Raw genomic sequence first — 20,483 nt, 5'->3', positions numbered from 1 at the left:
GGTATGTTTGTTGGATGAATCGCCATGTGATCATCCGATCCCCTAGTGGGATGCCCTACTTTCCATTTTATAGGTCAAAGGAAAGCAGGGGTTACAACCGAAGGGAACAGGAGAAAAAGAAAGAGAAATAAGGCTCCCAGAGGTGCACCGTCCTCCTCTTTGTGTGGGTCCCACTGACCCTATAGATTGTGGTGGCAGCGGCATCGTACTAGGGTCCTATTGGCCACTGCAGCTTACGTGTGGGCGTCACGCGTGCCTTTCTTGTCTTCCATTCCATCCGAGCGGATGAAATGGTCAAAGGGTCCACTGACATAAGCCATATGGGGGGCTAGTGGTACAGTGCCAGTCAACTGATACTAGTTGACTAATGTTGGACAGTGGTCAGGCAGAGAGTTGGCAGCATAGTGTTGGCCTGTTGACGCAATGGGTGGCGCGAATTTCCTAGCATGGCCCAATGCAACCACTAGTCGCATTAGGACACGCCCAAGACATGCTCCCAGGCGTGTGCTTTCATGCCATAGTTGTTGAAGTGGTTTGAGCCCTACCCTAGTACCACTACTTTGGTCCGGTAGCAGATCCAATCCCCTAAGGACCGAGCGACGTGGAATTCTCTCCCTAGGAGCCGGGCGAGATGGAATCCCACCTCGAGGGTCAGACGAGGCGAGGTCCTCCCCGTGGGACCGAATGAGGCATGTTCTGGCTCCTGGGGGTCAGACGATGCAGAAACCTCGTCCTTGGAGTCAGACGAGACGTGGCCTGGCCCCTAGGGGTCGGACGAGGCGGAAACCTCATCCTTGGAGTTGGACGAGACCGTAGTTGCGTCTTTAACCATCGGATGAGGTGACATGATGCTTTTTAATCCTTTGGCTCGGATACCTGGGTATAGATATCTGACACTATATTTTGTAAATAGAAGTGCAAAGTGTAATGAAACTACTAATAAGATATCCTCTGATCAAAATTGATTGAACAATAGATGATTTTATAGTCACAAACAATCAAATTTATAATGTTTTACATGGAACAAATGAAAATTGTCTGATTAAACCAAGTTACTTACTACCATCATCCATTAGTCTTCTCAAATCTTTTAAAACCATCGACACATCCCTGCAATGCACAAGGATCATTATAATAACCACATTACAAGCAATACATGATCACAACGTAAAGACCACCTGATGTTTACAAAACATGTATTTGAATTTACATTGATTTCAAAAGAGTTCTCATAGCTTAATACGATTCAATAGCTCAGCAAAAGGGATGTACTTCATGCCCATGGACACCGTCATGAATAGTACATAATCGGTTCAGTTCTCACCCACAACACCTCAGCTAGGTTGAAGTAATTGAACATAAACTTCAGCTCACCTACATAAACTTAATGATAGATCTATAAATCTATTCTGCAGGAAAAACCTTAGTAAAATCAATGGATGTGCATTCGACATTATCAAAGAAATACATATGTAAAGGAAATATATAAAAGTATCTAAACTAACCAAGTTGTTGTAAGCAAAAGACATAACACTAATCTTGTATATATTCAAACATCCAAGGTTTGTATAATTTAAGTGAAAAATTAACATATGTGTTCAATCTTCCCTAAGCACTTTCACAAGACTCTGCATTGAAATCCAAGTATAGAGGACTTGCTCAATGATTAAGGGGTTGTCTGATTTACAGCCATAGTTTGTAGCAACTAAACTTAGAATTATGGCAAATAGATAATTTGGAGCCAACTTTGCCATGCCTAAGGAAATTTTACCCTAACTAGGTTTATGCCCATGCGTTGAACTAGGACAACGATCATGTATGTAGAGGTGATTTATTTAGACAATGCTAACAATGAATCAACTCAACCATATTACATCATCATACATTCGTGCACAGCGTGTGTATGTTTATTTACAAGCATGTACATAGAACACAACTATGCATTCATACTCCGATTTATCTAAGAGAAGTATAATGTAGAACATCTAGATCACTAAACATGTACAATAAACACCATGCCTCAACACTCCGTCAGTGACAATGTTGTCTACAAATAGTAAGCTTGACCTTTAGTTCAAAATCCATGGGGTGTGGTACTAAACCATATTACATCATCATACATTCATGCACAATGTGTGTATGCTCATTTACAATATAATCATGTACTTAGAGCATAACTATGCATTTATACTCTGCCAATAATAGTTTTCTACAAATAGTAAGCTTGACCTTCATTTCAAAGTCCATGGTATGTGTGGTATGCACCCATCGGGTAAACACTCTATTAGCATGGGAAAAAAGAAGTTATTAGCAACCAAGCCATAAAAGAGCTCTCTATACTCACATGGAACATCTCCCAATCCAACTACATGAATTCTCCAAGAAAGACAGTTATACATATGGGCAGACCCAGCCTTAGTCGTGGTAGTCCTATTACTATCGTAGATTTTAGCCAAAATTATTAGTACTAGTATAATTCAGAAAGTCTAAACTAAAAACTCCAACAGTCCTAAATATTTCAATTTCTAGATCATCCCTCCACTCGATTGGTGCTTTTGTTTGCACTTGGTATCCGCTAGGTCGAGGTTATGTCTTGGATTATATTATATCATATTGAACGGGAGATATTTTTGCTAGGCATACCCTGAGTTCAAATCCTAGGTCCACCATTGGTTATAAAATATGGATGCATTGTGTATAATATGAGAAGTCGGATCTTTCATGTAGAAATCATCAATCTCTCACAAATAGATGAGGCAGTAGCCCTCTTGCCTATGATGGTGGCTACCAGCAGCATATGCAAATAACACGTGAATGCGATCAATAACTATGATAGGATCTAGAAAATGGTCAACAATGCATGAGTACAAATGTACAATACATATGTACTAAACATGATCAAGGAACCTCATACTGAAAACAACAAGAAACTTTGCAGGCAGATCATGGTATTAGATAAATTTAGATATGGATGTTCAGATCACATAATTACGCCTAGTTGTAGAAATCAAAGTTTTAGGTTTTAGATCATAGTATTGTGTTCGAAGTTCAAAATTTCCATATCACAAATTTGCTAAATTGCAGAAAAAGAAAGTTCATGACATATCATTCCATGCTGTATTTCAAAAATATAAGTTGAGAGTTTTAGTTCATGTCACTATCAAAAGTTTAGATTAGGATATCCGAAATTATAAGAAAGCTTTTTAAACAACACAACAAAATTAGACCTTTGCCAATAGTGGTGGTGCTCACAAATCTCCTTGTGTTAGTCCCATGTGTTAGGATTGATCTCATCCAACTCAGTCCAACGACTAAGTTGGACCCCTTGACCGTGTCCTGATCGGGGACACACAACCGACCACTAGTCGATGGGCCCCTATCACACAATGCTATAAGACAGAGGTGGGGGCTGGGCGCTAGACACGAGGTTCGACGCCGCCACTGACCCACCGAAGTAACCCTAGAAGGCCCCTCCGATCATGGGCAGCGCTGCAAGTGACGGGAAGCCCCACCGGTAGCGCCCTGTCCTCTGGACTCTACCGTGCCCCATCCTTTAGACTCTACTGTGCCTCCTCCTCTATCTCCTCTACCAACCCCGAAGGTATGGGTCTCTCTCTCTCTTTCTCTATCTCCCTCTCCCGATTTATGTTTGAGATTGTTTTTGAATCAACTAGTGTCGGATTCACCCTCTAATCTACACCTAGATCATCCTAAGAAACTAACAATGGTATCAGAGCCATCGAGCTAGTATGTAGATAGTGTCAGGGGTAGCAGTGTAGAAGTAGATGAGAGATCCGATTCGAATCTAAGCAAAGGGTTCGATGTGAACCCTAACCCTAATCAGGTGAAGGAAAGAGCGAAGAAGGGGGTCTTGGTTTTGAGAACAACTCGAACCCTAACCCTAACCCACAAAGACAGATGGGGAAGATGAATAGTAGGGCTAATCCTAACCCTAACTCTAACCCAAACCCTAAATCGGACTTGCTCTAGGAAGAAGAGAAAAGAAAATCCAAACAAAGAGAAAGCGAAGGGGAAAGGGGAAGGGCTAGGGAGGCGTCCTACCTCGTTGGCCTCCACTCACCGTTCACTCCAGGAAGGACCTCCGCCCCTTTACACCACGGCCATGCTAGAGCGTCGTGGCTAGGCCGCTCGACGATGGCGCGCTCACCCGCTGGGGAGCGTGCGCGCCGGCGAGGGGGGCAATAATGGTGCCACCTTCTCTCTCTTGGCTCCGGGGGCTCTCTACACTCGCTCAGTCAGTGGTTGCCACTGAGAGAGAGAAAGGGGAGAGATGGAATGGACTTAGGGTTAGGGGAGTGGAGCCATGTGGAGTCAAGAGCACTATCGCCCAGACCGCTCGATGGTGGCACGCTTCGCTTCGAGCGAGTGAGCTCACCGACGAGGGGACCGATGGTGGTGCTACTCTGTTGTGCCTCTCGCTCTCCGTTGCGGCGCTGAGGAAAGAAGAGAAAGAAAGTGAAGATGGAAATGATCCTAGGGTTTCCACGTGATCGGCCGCGACAGGGTTTTATGCGAGCGATAATGACGGGAGACCGTCCGATCTGATTGAACGGCTCTGAGTGATCGGGCCAGCTTTTGGCCCAGGCGGGTGTGGACATCGGGCCACTTTCCTGGCCTAGGCCCAGGTTGTGGCTTGAGCGCAGGAGAGAGCGCGCGGCCGTGGGCCATGGGCCGTTGGCCGGTTTTTGCCGCTGGCCGAGCAACAGTAAAGAAATGAGTCAATTTCTATTTTTCTTTTTCCAGTAAATGTTTATTTCCAAGAAAATGATTAATGGCTCAAAGAAAATTAGCAAAAAGAATTTTTCTATGGGTAATATTTACCAATTATGTTTAAGTTTTTGCTGCAAAGTTTAAAGTTTATTATCTTCTGATTAAATTCGAACCAACGGGAGAATTTAATTTAAAGAGCAGTTATATTTAGTAAATCATGATTATGCTTATCCTCTAATTAAATTGGAACCAATGGGAAAATCTAATTAGAGAAGTAGTCCGTTTGTTTAAGTCAAATTATGGTATTGTCATTTTTTGACCAATGTTGATGATGACAATATTATAATGAGTTCAAGTTTGAGGTTTAAATCTCTAATAAATTTCACACCAACATGGTCAATTTTTCAGAGAGTAGATAAGAACCAAGAAATGCTCCTGAACTAATATAATGTATCTTATTAAAATGTTTCCGCTACAATGAAGTTGATTATTTTCTTATTAAATTCGAACCAACAGGAGAATTTAATTTTGAAGAGTAGTTATATGGATTTCAAGTTAATTTATGAGTTTTATGCATTAATTCTATTTTCTGGCCAATGGTGACGTAGAAGCATATTGTATGTTTTATTTTTTAACCGATGAGATCACTCGGCTACATGCTAACGGGCTGCAATGCTGGTGTATGTGAAAGAAAATGCTTGAGTCAAGCCAGTTTGGGACAATTTTTTGTTAGTTTACTAATTTTCTAATTAAATTAGAACCAACGGGAAGATTTAATTAGAAAATAAAGTATAAGTGAATGTTTTAGTCGTCATGACTAAGTTTTCGTATAGATGTATCCTGCACGGGGAGAAGTTTGGCATAGTACTTATGCTAGTTAATCCTACATGGCGGGAGAAGTTTTGTGATGATTCACATGTTTTGTATCCCGCATAGCGAGAGAAGTTTGGATAGCTCTTATGTTGTCCGAGCATTGACCGTGTCACAATAGAAATGCATCGTCACGGTCAATACTAACCAAAGGATAAGAAAACATGCAAGCATGACTTGCAAAAGTACAACTAATGATAGACCTTGTTGAGTTCTTGAAGTGAAATAAGAAAAGTGTACTCCTATACGAATAAAGAAATAATAATATTCGCATGACATAATCATGTGAATGAAGTAAGTTATATGTGTCTCCTCGTTCACATGTTTTCTTAATGGTTCTCGAAATTATGGCAGTAAAGTTCATGTCATATTTCGAGGGGGAGAATATTAAGATCAATTAAGAAAAAATACTCTTCATTAAGAGTAAGATAAAGATTAATTAAGAAAGATACTCTTCATTAAGAGTGAGATAAAGATTAATTAAGATGTATGCGACCGTCGGAGGAGTACAACGGTCATAATAATGATACCCCTAGGCAAAGAAATAGCTAAATTCCTGAACCTTTTAAAGTTCCAATAGTAAGATAGCATAGTCAGCATCAAAGATATAAAGGTGGTGCTTAAAGCGCCATATAAGGTTTTAACAGATTAAACCCAAAATAAGATATTTGAAGATATACCATTTTTTAGAAAAGATGGGAAGATCTGGGGGAGCACGGTATGTAGAGACCTATGACTTGAAGAGAAGCAGGACTGTGTGCTCACTTTAGTGATTCAGGAGCAAAAAGTTTCTCAATACCTGTTAATATTGTATGACTAATACAACACCCGTTGTTAGCTCTTCGGAGAAGATGAATAATATAAACAAGGATCTTGTAATACACGAACCTATAAAATCAATTGCCTCTTGGCAATGAAGAGCAACAACAGCCTCATATGAAAGTGCCAATAGCTGAAGCCCCAGAAGGTCTTAAAGAATTAGTAAACCAGTTTTTCTGATGACTATGAAGTCTATGTTAGTAAAGAAATTCAAATGGAGGGTGATCCCACCTCATTTGAAGAAGCCATGAGAAGCGTTTACTCGTTTAAATGGCAAGAAGCTATAAAAGTTGAAATGAATTCGGTGAATACCAACGATGTTTGGGACTTAAAAGTAATCCCAATGGAGCCAAAACAGTAGGTTGTTAATGGGTCTACAAGACAAAATATGACTCCAAAGAGAATATAGAAAGATATAAAGTTGAAATGAATTCGATGAGTACCAACGATGTTTGGGACTTAGAAGTAATTCCTAATGGAGCCAAAACAGTAGGATGTTAATGGGTCTATAAGACAAAATGTGACTCCAAAGGGAATGTAGAAAGATATAAAGCACAACTTGTGGCAATATGCTTTAAGCAAAGAGAATGAATAGATTACAATGAGAGTTTTCTCTCCATTCTTATGTAAGGATTCTTTTAGAATCATGATGGTGTTAATGACACATTATGATTTAGAGTTACATCAGATGGATGTAAAGATGACGTTCCTCAACGGGGATTTATATAAAAACGATTACATGGCACAACACAAAAGGTTTTGTCGTGGAAGAAAAGAACATATGGGATGTCACCTATAGAAATTCATTTATGGGTTAAATGTAAGTCTCTAGACAGTAGTATTTGAAGTTGATGAAAACAATGAGAAAGTTTGGGTTTTAAAGAAAATGAGAAGAAAGTTTGGGTTTTAAAGAAAATGAGAAGGACAATGGCGTTTATGCGAAGTTCAAGGATGGAAAATTCATTTTCCACATCTTGTGAATAGATGACACTCTACTCACTAGTAGTGATGTTAATATGTCATTGGAGAAGTAGTTTTGTCCTCAAGTTTCAATGTGAATGATCTTGGTGAAGCGTCATTGGTTCTTAGAATCAAAATTCACCAAGATAGAAAAATAGGGTATTAGGACTATCGCAAAGACATACTTAGAAAAGATTCTAAAGAAATAAAGTATGCATGCGAGTAAACCTGCGCCTGTTCCTATAGTCAAGGGTAATAGATTTGGGAACTCTAAGTATTCCAGGAACCGATATGAGATCGATCAAATAAACATGGTTCCATATGCTTTAGTTGTTGGAAGCTTGATGAGTGTACATGTACAAGTAAGAACTTACCCTAACGTAGTTTACGTATCCGAGATATTTTGGCAGAAGTCTAGTCTAGATATAGATCATTGGAATGGAGTTGAAAATGTCTTATAATTTTGCAAAGTATCATATGCCTCATGCTGAGCAAGAAAGAACAAGTACTCTCAAATAGTTGAGGGTACAAATGTAAAGTCTTAGCGAGATGTGTAGTGAAATCCATAGCAGTTGCTAACACTCGCAGTTGGAGTATTATTATGGAAAAGCTCCAAAAAACAGTTGTGGTGTCATCGGTGGTGCATACCATAGTATAGCATGACATGAGGCTTGAGGAACAGACAAAAGGAGATTAAGGGAATTTGTACCTGGATTTAACAATGATAGACAACAGCAATAACCATTTAAAGTAAGTTAACTCCTAAGACAACATGTCAAGTGTGCTGCCAGACACATTGACACTAAGTTATATGTTGTAAATAAGAAAAACTAGAATCATTCTGAAAGCATTGAGCACATAAGTACCGAGTAAGTACTTGCGGATCCGCTTATCAAAGGCTAACCACCAGTGCGTTCAGAGAACATATAGTCGATATGGGTTTATGGGAAAGCCTATGATTTCTAGATACTAAGGGCCTAGTTGAGTATCTGTTTCAAAACAGAGAGGTGCATTGTAGCTATTAAATCTAATGGCAACTGATTGTGATGATGAGACACGCTCTATGCACTGATCTGTGATGAAATGGGAACAAGATAAAGTAAGTAAGTTAAGTTTAAGTCATAAGGTGAGATCAAAGGGGAGAATGTTAGGATTGATCTCATCCGACTCAGTCCAACGATTGAGTCGGACCCCTTGACCGTGTCCTGATCGGGGACACACAACCAATCACTGGTCGATGGGCCCCTGTCACAAGCGCTATAAGAGAAAGGTAGGGGGCGGGGCGCTAGACACGAGGTTCGACGCCACCACTGACCCACCAAAGTAACCCTAAAAGGCCCCTCCGATCATGGGTAGTGCTGCAAGTGACGGGAAGCCCCGCTGGCAGCGCCCTGTCCTCTGGACTCTACCGTGCCTCCTCCTCTATCTCCTCTACCAACCCCGAAGGTATGAGTCTCTCTCTCTTTCTCTGTCTCCCTCTCCTAATTTATGTTCAAGATTGTTTTTGAATCAACTAGTGCCGGATTCACCCTATAATCTACACCTAGATCGTCCTACGAAACTAATAGCATGTCCATCTTTGCTTCGGTTGTTTCTTCCTTGATGGCACCATTGGCTATGAGTTTCGTTTTCTATTGCATCGATCTCTGGACAAAGCTATCTAATTGATAACGATGGTATTTGGAATAATGGTCCTCTAATTCTCTTCTCATCTTACTAGTGGTCCGTCGAGTATCGGTGGCGGGCTTGTCAGGTTTTTTTTTATTGATGGATGGTAACGAAAATCAGGTTTACACTCGAGTGTCGGTGTTTAACCTTGTTGATATTTTTCAGTTGTTCTATCTATGGATTTTGTTTGGGACCAGGGAAAAATCATGGCTTATGGAAGGAACGACGGTAAAATGGGATCGTAGTTTTTTTTTTCTTTAACATGGTCTCTCTTCTATATACTTGTTTATTTAAAAGTCCTGAAGAAATCCCCTTCGGTCCACATGCCCTTGCACTTGCACAGTCAAGTACTAGGTACGAGTTCCAACAAAAAATATATATATATATAGTACAGAACCGAACAAATCCCCTCCGAATCCACATCAATTTTGCTGCTTTGACCTCAAATCCTCGATCATGCGCGGAATCTTGTACCAGCTCGTCGTCGTGGCCGCCATCTGCGCCCTCTCCAGCGGCAGCATCCCAGTCGCCTCAGTTTTCAATGCGACCGACGCGTTCCTCGTCTGCCTCGTCGGCGCCGGCGTCCCGCCGCGCCTCCTGCAGACCCCGGCGTCCCCGTCGTACTCTGCGCTGCTGCTCTCCTCCGTGCGCAACCTCCGCTACGTCACGCCGGGCACCCCGCGGCCGCTCGCCATCGTGGCCGCCGCCGAGCCCGCCCACGCGCAGGCCGCCGTACGCTGCGGCCGCCGCCACGGCGTGCGCGTCCGCGCCCGAAGCGGCGGGCACGACTACGAGGGCCTATCCTACGCCTCCCTCGACCCCCGCGAGCGCTTCGCCGTGCTCGACCTCGCCGCTCTCCGCGACGTCCGCGTTGACTCCGCACGCGCCGAGGCGTGGGCCGGGTCGGGAGCCACGCTCGGCGAGGTCTACTACGCCGTCGCCGCCGCCAGCCGCGTGCTTGCGTTCCCCGCGGGGATCTGCCCCACCGTCGGCGTCGGCGGGCACCTCAGCGGCGGCGGGTTCGGCACGCTGATGCGCAGGTACGGCCTCGCCGCGGACAACGTCATTGACGCCGTCCTCGTTGACGCCGACGGGAGGCTCCTGAACCGGACCACCATGGGGGAGGACCTGTTCTGGGCCATCCGCGGTGGCGGCGGAGAGAGCTTCGGTGTCGTACTGTCTTGGAAGCTCCGCCTCGTGCGCGTGCCGGAGACAGTCACCGTGTTCACCGTGCGCCGGTCAATAAGACAGTCCGCCTCGGATCTCATCACCAAATGGCAGGCAATCGCGCCGGCGCTGCCCCGGGACCTCATCCTCCGGGTTGTCGTGCAGAACCAGCACGCGCAATTTGAGGCCTTGTTCCTCGGCCGCTGCAGCCGCCTCCTTGACCACATGCGAGCTCACTTCCCCGACCTTGGCGTCACCCAACCGGACTGCGAGGAGATAAGCTGGATCCAGTCCACCGTGTACTTCGCCTTCTACTCCAGCTCCAAGCCGCTGGAGCTGCTCCTGGACAGGAGCGGCGAGACGCGCAGGTACGTCAAGGCCAAGTCCGACTTCGTGCAAGAACCCATCCCGCGGCACGTGTGGGAGAACACATGGTCGTGGCTGGAGAAGCCCGAGGCCGGGCTGCTCATCCTGGACCCCTACGGCGGCCGGATGGGCAGCATCTCTCCGTCAGCGACGCCGTTCCCGCACCGGAAGGGGAACCTGTACAACATCCAGTACTACTCGTACTGGTTCGAGAATGGCACTGCAGCATTGGAGAAGCGGATGACCTGGGTCAGAGGGTTGTACGGGCAGATGGAGCCGTATGTATCCAAGAACCCAAGAACTGGCTATATCAACTACAAGGACTTGGATCTTGGGACGAATGAGTTGGAGGACAATAATGTGACTAGCTACGCCAAGGCGAGGATCTGGGGGGAGAAGTATTTCAAAGGTAATTTTGAGAGGCTGGCAGCTGTAAAGGCCATGGTGGATCCTGATGACTTCTTCAGGAATGAGCAGAGCATCCCTCCTCTTCCCGCTGCAAAAGGATGGAGCTCCATTTGAGTGGAGGTCTTTTGTTTCGTTGCTTTTTGGTGGTGGGGGATTTCTTGTCTACGATTGTGAATTGCATTGTGATCACCACGGCTGAGGATCTGCATTGGCGAAGTGTAAAATGTAATGTATTTTGTGTTCAATAGTTGAGCTGAGTTCTCTTTGTTTTGTTTTTAATCCCCATGTTACTTCTGGGTACAAATAATTAGGGGATGAATAGTGATTTTTTTTTTTTGTGTTCGGTGAGTGGTACTGTATACTCAAGCCTAGGAGTATCAACGAAATTTTAAACAATTCTATTCACCCGTAAACCTATTTTATCGTGTATTTTTCTATTTTACTAGGGAACGGCTGGCGCCCGGACGTCTGATCGGACGTTGATCTGTCGGACGGTACCATCGACCGAGCCGATTCGTTCCCTTGGCGCACGCCTACACTCCGTGCCTGCATGTCACGCGCCCACCTAGGGCCCATGCCCGTGGGACCGCTGGCGATCTGCGCCCGCTGCTCCTCGCATCCAGATGGACGGCTACGTAGCTCGCCCCCGTCCGCCTTACCCCTACCTCGCATGCACCTCTGCCCCCGTTGCTGCGCCCTGCTCCTTCCCCCGGACCCCTCCTCTCCCTCCACATGGGCGGGACTCCGGAGCCGGTCCCTAGCTCGCTGCGCCCCACGTCCGTCGGTCCCCAGCTTTATCGCGCCCCATCCCCCGACGCCCATCACTCACCATGCCCCCGTAAAACACTTGCAACATGAAACACTTGGATGCAACATACGTCGGACACAGATGAAACAATTGAAACATATTGTTGCAACATATGTGTGAAAACATATGCAACATCCAAATAAAACACTTTCAACACGTGTATAAAACATATGCAACATACAGATAAAACACTTGCAACATGTGTGTGAAACATATGCAACATCCAAATAAAAACACTTGTTGTAACATACATCTGAAAACATTTTTTCAAAACGCTTGCAAATAACACTGAAAACACTTAAAATAATATGTAACATGTGCAACATCCCCGATTTACCTTTGCAACATCCATATGTAGCAATTGCAACATACCTCTAAACCTAAAACATACATTTACAACATACGAGAGGGGAAGGTCGGAGTCGGTCGATTCCGGTCACCGAGGTGGGATCAAGCGGCGCGCGAGCAACACCACCATCCAACACCAGCAGCACCGGCCTTGGCTCAGCCTAGTGGGTGGCGGGCGCTGTGAGAGGGAGCAGGCAGCGCGACACACGGCTAAAGCGAGGAGCGATGATGAGGACATCACTCCTTCGGATGTACCCGCTGATCCTCCAACCGTTATGCAAGGTCCACTGACCCGGGCTCGAATGCGTCAACTCAATTTAGAGGTGAGCTCGTTCCTAAGCGATCCTTTTCATACTTTTGAGAATAGACTACTACCTAATGATGTTATCTTGCTTAGGAACATTGGAGAGGGTCATGAGCGACTTAGGGGATGTGGTGGAGGCGATGATGACCAGCAAGGACGTCCAACAGAAACCGGAGGCCCGATCCAACATGATTTCGAGTCTGCCTCGGCCTCTAGGACCAGTCTGCCTTAAACTGGTCACCTAGGACGCATCCGGACTCTGTTTTCGACGATCCACATATGGTTGGAAAGCTAATTTGATAAGAAAGCCAATCCAAGTGGTCTCACGTCAAAAGCCCTTCAGAATCAATGGGAATCGTCGAAACAAGTCAGCGTCCAAAATTTACCAGGGTGCTGCGACATCGTCTTTTGGTCCGTTGGACCGTGTATCGTGTTTGGTCCCATTAGGGGGTGCGTCCAGGGTAGGCGACGACCCTAAGACCTATATAATCATATGCCGCTGCCGCTATTAGGTTTTGGGTTTTGCTTAGATTAATCTGTCAAGAATAGTTTTACTGTTCATCGGTTTGTGATACCCCAACTTCATGAGATTAATCATTCATCTGTAATTTGGTTGCTTTCTTTCTTGTTTTTGCTTGTGTTCTTTGTTGCGCAGGCAGGGATTAGCCTTCTTGGCGAGCTCAACTGGATTCGTGTCTCAATTGATAACCAGAGGAGTTGTAGTGCTAAGATTGCAGGGTTCGATCTTTCGATCTGAACCCGGATCGGTGTGTCATTCTCCGCCACAACGATAGTTACCTCTACCTGACGGAAGATCGGGCCCCCCATTCCCATTAAGTGGTAATCAGAGCTAAGGTATACCGTCAGGTTCACATTTATCCCCTAGTTTTGAGTGTTTTGCATTCATCCCATAGTCTAGTGCCATACTTATTTTTTCCTGTCCTAGAACTTTCCGCGCTATAGCCTTTGCATATTTCAGTTTCGGAGTCCGTCGTATTGAGTTTGTATCCTGGTCGAGGTCTTGTTGCTGGTTAGGTCGTGTTAGAGTCTAGTTCGTATGTTATCCCCTATCATTTCCATCAAATCTTTGCTGTCGTGACCAAATTTGCGCACATTGTTCCCTTTTTGTCCTCTAATTCAGAGTCAATTCTTAAAACTGGTCTAGTTTTCACATACGAACTCGGATTTTGACGTTCCATATATCAAAATCGATCAGAAAAAAATTTCAAATCCATCCATCCCTCGCTTTGTCAGGGTCGGAGATTTTTATTTTGGTCAAAAACTAGTCACAAGATCCTCTTTTCGTGGTCACAAGTTTTTTGTCGATTTTGAGCACGTCTTCTCAAATTTTCACATGCCACGTCTTTCACTTGTTTAGGCTCATATTTTCTGTGGTTACTTCTTTTGTGCTCCTAAGTGAAGGAAAATATCAAAAAATAGAAAGAAAAAGTCAAAATGTCCTAAAAAAACAACGACAGCCAAAAAATAGAGAAAAAAGAGAGGGGCAAAAGAGGAATAATATCTAGAGGAGCACATAGAGAAGGCCAAAGTGAGTTGTGTTAGCGTGTGCTGTCTTGTTCCTTGTTTGTGTTGCTGTTGCTATCCACCATACTTGTTTTTCACACACCTGTCACCTTGCTATCCATCATACTTATTTGTCACACACCTGGTACTTGAAACATTTTAGACCAGCAACGAGAATAAGTACTTTGGACTATAATTCAACATTACTTTTTGTTATTGACTTATGTGCCAAATATATATATTATTCTTTGTGTGCCTTCCAAACTCCACAAACTCTTTAGATTAGTATAAAAAAATGGCCTTGCAATCTCGGTACCACTGCCTCACAGGTATCATAAACCAGCCGCCGGTTGTACCGCCCACTGCTTGTGTTGGTAAGAACTTTATAAGAGCTTGGTAAGACGCTTTCACTTGCTGTGAAAAGTGACACCACTGCCACTACAACTGCAACCATGTAGTCATTTCGTAGGGATAACTTTCACTGTTTGTTTCTGTTTTTGTGTTTACAATGACAGGAGATGATCAGACTGGAGATAACAATCCTAAGGGTTTCAACGAGTGTGTCAGTCAAGAGCAACTGCAACCTGTTGTAGAGGATGCCCAAAAAAGGATGAATGAGGCCATCAAGAAGGCCGTCATTGACGCACTCATTGAACTCAACATTGGCAACAACATGGAGAGATTGGACAAACGAATTTCCATGCTAACCGACAAGGTTACTGAGTTGGAAACCTTTGTGGTGGGCAATAACGACGTCTCCGGCAGCAACACCAATGGTCTCTTGCCAGAAGACACGGTGCATGATGCCAGTGGGAACATAGATTGAGCAGCCTTCCGACAAGCAAGATTACGACGACGTCTTCGCCGCAACACGACAGGTATGGGTGGTGTCCACCACCATCAAGGTAATAATCACCGTGTGCCCGATGATCCTTATGCTAAAATTAAGTTCACAATACCATCTTTTTCGGGTTATTATGATGCTGAGGGATATCTTGATTGGGAGATGATAGTAGAACAAAAGTTTAGCGCCCACCTTGTGCCTAAGCATCATAGAGTTTGACAAGCTACTAGTGAGTTTAAGGATTTTGCTATTATTTAGTGGAATGGGCTAGCTGCATAGGATGCTTTACCTGGTTCGTGGGAAGAACTTAAGGTAGCTATGCGTGATCGCTTTGTACCTCCTTCTTATCATAGAGACTTGCGTAAGAAATTGATGCGTTTAGAACAAGGAGATAAATCTGTACAGGATTACTATGGTGAGCTCCAAAAGGGATTGATGCGTTGTAGTGTTGTTGAGGGGAACGAAGATTCCATTTGTCATTTTTATTCAGTTTTGAGGCATGAGATTCAGGACATTATTGATTATAAAGAATTTAACACTGTCAACCAGTTGTTTCGGTTTGCTATGCTTGCAGAAAAGGAATTACAGGGGTGTGAACAATAGAGCAAGGGTAAGGTCAGCACCACATACACGCCATGATCGGCACCATCTTCGGGACTGACCAAGCCAACCACTTTTCGGCCACAACCACCAGCGAGCAAATGACCAATAGTCTCTGGAGTTTCCGCTAAACCTAAGGCACCTCCCACACGACCTTCAGATTCAAGTAAAAATTCTTTGCAGGTGCCTACCAAGAGTGCCTTATTCGTTGCATCGATGGGGCGCACTTCGGGCATTCAGTGCCACCGCTGCCATGGCATTGGCCATGTGCAGAAGGACTGCCCAAGTCAGCGGGCATATATTGCTATAGAAGATGGTTACATCAGCACCTCTGACATTGAGAATGAAGAAGACCAAGATGCAGATGAGGAGGACGGCGAAGTCCTTGGTGACGAGGCCACGACGACCTATAGGAGCATCATTGTACAACAGGTGCTCAGCTCACAAGTCCAGCAACCTAAAATGCTACAATGCCATAACTTGTTCTAGATTTTCTTCGTCATCAGCAACCGTCGAGCATATGTCATTATTGATGGAGGTAGCTGCAATAATTTGGTGAGTTCTGAATTGGTCAAGAAGCTTGGCTTGACCACATGCCCACACCCATGCCCATACCATATTCAGTGGCTAAATGATTCTAGAAAAGCAAAGGTAACACAAACTTGTAGAGTTTTATTTTTCTATTGGTTCTTATGCTGATTCTGTTGATTGTGATGTGGTACCTATGCAAGCATGTTCACTCTTATTGGGTCATCCTTGGGAACATGATAATGATGCTACACACCATGGTAGAAGTAATAAATACACCTTTGAGCATAAAGGAAAGAAAATTACTTTAGTACCTTTGACCCCTGCTCAAATTGTATAAGCTGATAGAGAACGCGCTGCTAGTTTGAATGATGTTCAATCTAAAAATCAGCAAGTTGCTAATTTTATTCTTCCACCTAAAAAGGATAAGTCTACATCTAATTCTAAGGCCGAGGGGATTAAATTGAATGGTGGTGTTATGCTTGCAACAAAATGTGACTTTGCTGAAATTTCTGATGATGATATTTGCTATGCTTTGGTATGCAAATGAGCTATGTTTTTGCTTGATGATATTGTTAGCTAGATGTCTCCTGCTATCACTAACCTTTTGTGGGAGTATGAGGATATTTTTCCAGCTAAGATACCCCCGGGGCTACCACCTATAAGAGGGATAGAGCATCAAATCGATTTGATTTCGGGAGCAACCTTGCCCAATCGAGCTGCCTATCGAACCAATCCCGGAGAGACTAAGGAAATTCAGCGGCAAGTCCAAGATCTTTTGGACCGTGGGTATGTACGTGAAAGCCTTAGTTCTTATGTTGTTCCTGTACTTTTGGTTCCTAAGAAAGATGGAACTTGGTGTATGTGTGTTGATTGTAGAGCCATCAATAATATTACTATTCGGTATCGTCATCCTACTCCTAGGCTAGACATACTTGATGAGTTGTGTGGTTCTATAATTTTCACCAAGATTGACTTGCGAAGTGGCTACCACCAAATTAGAATGAAACTTGGAGATGAATGAAAAACTGTGTTTAAAACCAAATTCGAGTTGTATGAGTGGTTAGTAATGCCTTTTGGTTTGACAAATACACCTAGCACTTTCATGCACTTAATGAATGAGATTTTAAGAGCTTTTATTGGTCATTTTATGGTAGTTTACTTTGATGATATATTGATTTACATCAAGTCTTTTGATGAACATATGGATCACTTACATGCTGTTTTTAATGCTTTACGTGATGCACGTTTATTTTGTAACCTTGAGAAGTGCATCTTTTGCACGGGTCGAGTTTCTTTTCTTGGCTATGTTGTAACTCCACAGGGAATTGAGGTGGACGAGATAAAAATTGAAGCCATAAAGAGTTGGCCGGTTCCCCAAACCGTTACACAGGTGAGGAGTTTTCTTGGTCTTGCAGGAGTCTATCGCCGCTTCATCAAAGATTTCAGCACCTTTGCTACCCCGTTACATGAGTTGACGAAGAAAGGGGTGGTGTTTCATTAGAGAAAAGCACATGAGGAGTCCTTTGACACTTTGAAGGACAAGCTCACACACGCACCATTGCTGCAACTTCCAAATTTTGGTAAGATTTTTAAACTAGAATGTGATGCTAATGGAGTTGGCATTGGGGGTGTTTTGATGCAAGATGGTAAACCCATTGCTTACTTTAGTGAAAAATTGCATGGTCCTGTTCTGAATTATTCCACGTATGATAAGGAATTGTATGCACTTGTCCGTTCTTTAGAGACGTGACGTCATTATTTATGACCTAAAGAATTTGTTATTCATTCTGATCATGAATCACTTAAGTATCTTCGCTCTCAACATAATCTGAATTGTAGGCATGCTAAATGGGTTGAATTTATTGAATATTTTCCTTATATTATCAAACACAAGAAAGGGAAGGATAATGTGATTGTTGATGCTTTGTCTAGACGATATACATTGCTGTCCCAACTTGATTGTCGAATTTTTGGGCTTGAATCAGTAAAAGAACAATATGCGCTTGATCCTGATTTTAAGGACGCATTGCTAAATTGTAGAGAGGGACGTACATGGAATAAGTTTATGATCAATGATGGGTTTTTGTTTAGAGCTAACCGCCTATGTATTTCAGTTGGCTCCGTTCATCTTTTGTTGTTGTAGGAGGCACATAAAGATGGATTGATGGGATATTTTGGAGCTAAGAAGACAGAGGAGGTGCTGTCCACACATTTCTTTTGGCCTAGGATGAGGCGAGATATAGAACAGTACGTGGCTCGGTGCACCACATGTCAAAAAGCTAAGTCGTGGTTGAACCCACATGGTTTGTATATGTCTCTTCCTGTTCCTTCTACTCCTTGGGCTGATATATCTATGGATTTTATGTTGGGTTTGCCAAGGACTAAGAGGGGGAGGGATATTATTTTTGTGGTGGTTGATCATTTTTTTAAGATAGCACATTTTATTCCTTGTCATAAGAGCGACGATGCTGTTCATATTACTGATATTTTCTTTCAAGAAATTATTCGCTTGCATGGTATGCCTTCTACTATTGTTTCAGATCGCGATGCAAAATTCTTGAGTCATTTTTGACGCACTTTGTGGAGTAAATTGGGGACCAAGCTGCTGTTTTCTATAACATGTTATCCCCAAACTGATGTGCAAACAGAGGTAGTGAATCGAATATTGTCCACCATATTGAGAGCAATTTTGAAGCGCAATTTGAAGATGTGGGAAGAGTGTTTACTGCATGTGGAGTTTGCATATAACATGGCGGAACATTCTACCACCAAGGTAAGTCCTTTTCAAGTAGTGTATGGTTTTAACCCTCGCGCTCCTATTGATCTTTTGCCTTTACCTACCACTGAAAGAACACATAGTGATGCTAGAGAGCATGCTGATTTCATTCGTAAGCTGCATGAAACAACTAAAGCAAATATTGAAAGAATGAATGAAAAGTATAGAATTGCTGGTAGTAAAGGTAGAAAAGAAATTAAACTTGAACCAGGTGATTTGGTTTAGTTACATTTAAGAAAAGATAGATTTCCTAAACTGTGTAAGTCTAAATTAATGCCAAGAGCAGCTGGTCCTTATAAGATAATTGAGAAAATAAATGATAATGCCTACAAACTTGAGTTGCCACCCGAGTTCGGGGTTAGTCCCACCTTTAACATTGTAGATCTGAAACCTTATTTGGGAGAAGAAGATGAGCTTGAGTCGAGGACGACTCAATTTCAAGAGGGAGAGGATGATGAGAACATCACTCCTTCAGATGTACCCACTGATCCTCCAACCGTTATGCAAGGTCCAATGACCCGGGCTCGAATGCGTCATCTCAATTTAGAGGTGAGCTCGTTCCTAAGCGATCCTTTTCATACTTTTGAGAATAGACTACTACCTAATGATGTTATCTTGCTTAGGAACATTAGAGAGGGTCATGAGGGACTTAGGGGACGTGGTGGAGGTGATGATGATCAGCAAGGATGTCCAACAGAAACCAGAGGCCTGATCCAACATGATTTCGAGTCTGCCTCAGCCTCTAGGACCAGTCTGCCTTAAATTGGTCACCCAGGACGCATCCGAACTCTATTTTTGACGATCCACATATGGTGGGAAAGCTAATTTGATAAGGAAGCCAATTCAAGTGGTCTCACATCAAAAGCCCTTCAGAATAAACATGAATCGTTGAAACAAATTAGCGTTTAGAATCTATCAGGGTGCTGCGACACCGTCTTTTGGTCCGTTGGATCGTGTATCGTGTTTGGGCCCATTAGGAGGCACATCCAGAGTAGGCAATGACCCTAAGACCTATATAATCATATGCCACCGCTGCTATTAGGTTTTGGGTTTTGCTTAGATTAATCTGTCAAGAACAGTTTCGTCGTTCATCGGTTTGTGAGACCCCAACTTCGTGAGATTAATCATTCATCTACAATTTGGTTGCTTTCTTTCTTATTCTTGCTTGTGTTCTTCGTTGCACAGGCAGGGATTAGCCTTCTTGGTGAGGTCAACTGGATTCGTGTCTCGGTTGATAACCTGATGAGTTGTGGTGCTAAGATTGCAGGGTTCGATCTTTCGATCTGAAGCCGGATCGGTGTGTCATTCTCCACCACAACGATAATTACCTCTACTTGACAGAAGATCGGGACCCCCGTTCCCATTAAACGAGGTGCGGGTGGGGCATGCTATGGGCGAGGGAGAGGAGCAAGGAGCGAGCGACGCAGGTGGGGCGTGCGACGGTGCGAGAGCGAGGAGCGAGCGAGCGGTGCAAGGTCGGGGCGCGGTGGGAGAACGCCGCAGCAACGAGCGAAGGGAGGCACGGTATCCGGCTGAGAATAAGAGACATGAAAATGAGCAGGGAATAAAAATGGCAAAATTATGGTGCACATCATGTTATGCATCCATCGCGAGGGAGTCGCTGGCGTTAGCATTATCGTTTTTTCTAGCTCCACAATGGGAACGGTTAAGCCTGGGCAAAATACCCGATACCCATTACCCGTACCCGAATTATCTGAACCCGGACCCGAATTACCCGAACCTGAGGTACCCGATCCCA

General features: G+C 43.8%; 1 protein-coding gene across 1 annotated transcript; it reads left to right on the top strand.

Moving 5' to 3' along the window:
• Positions 1-9,438: 9,438 nt before the first annotated feature.
• On the top strand, positions 9,439-11,327 carry LOC136528439 (berberine bridge enzyme-like Cyn d 4). The gene has a single exon (XM_066521400.1). It carries the CDS (start codon positions 9,505-9,507, stop codon positions 11,101-11,103), a length of 1,599 nt encoding a protein of 532 aa, XP_066377497.1. The 5' UTR covers positions 9,439-9,504; the 3' UTR covers positions 11,104-11,327.
• Positions 11,328-20,483: the final 9,156 nt, after the last annotated feature.

This window comes from Miscanthus floridulus, chromosome 19 (genome assembly GCF_019320115.1).
Source record: "Miscanthus floridulus cultivar M001 chromosome 19, ASM1932011v1, whole genome shotgun sequence".
NCBI lineage: Eukaryota > Viridiplantae > Streptophyta > Magnoliopsida > Poales > Poaceae > Miscanthus > Miscanthus floridulus.
This window is presented reverse-complemented; position numbering and strand designations above follow the sequence as displayed.

Bases quoted from the DNA above. Each gene is read 5' to 3' on its own strand.
- LOC136528439 (XM_066521400.1), top strand. From the start codon at position 9,505: ATGCGCGGAATCTTGTACCAGCTCGTCGTCGTGGCCGCCATCTGCGCC.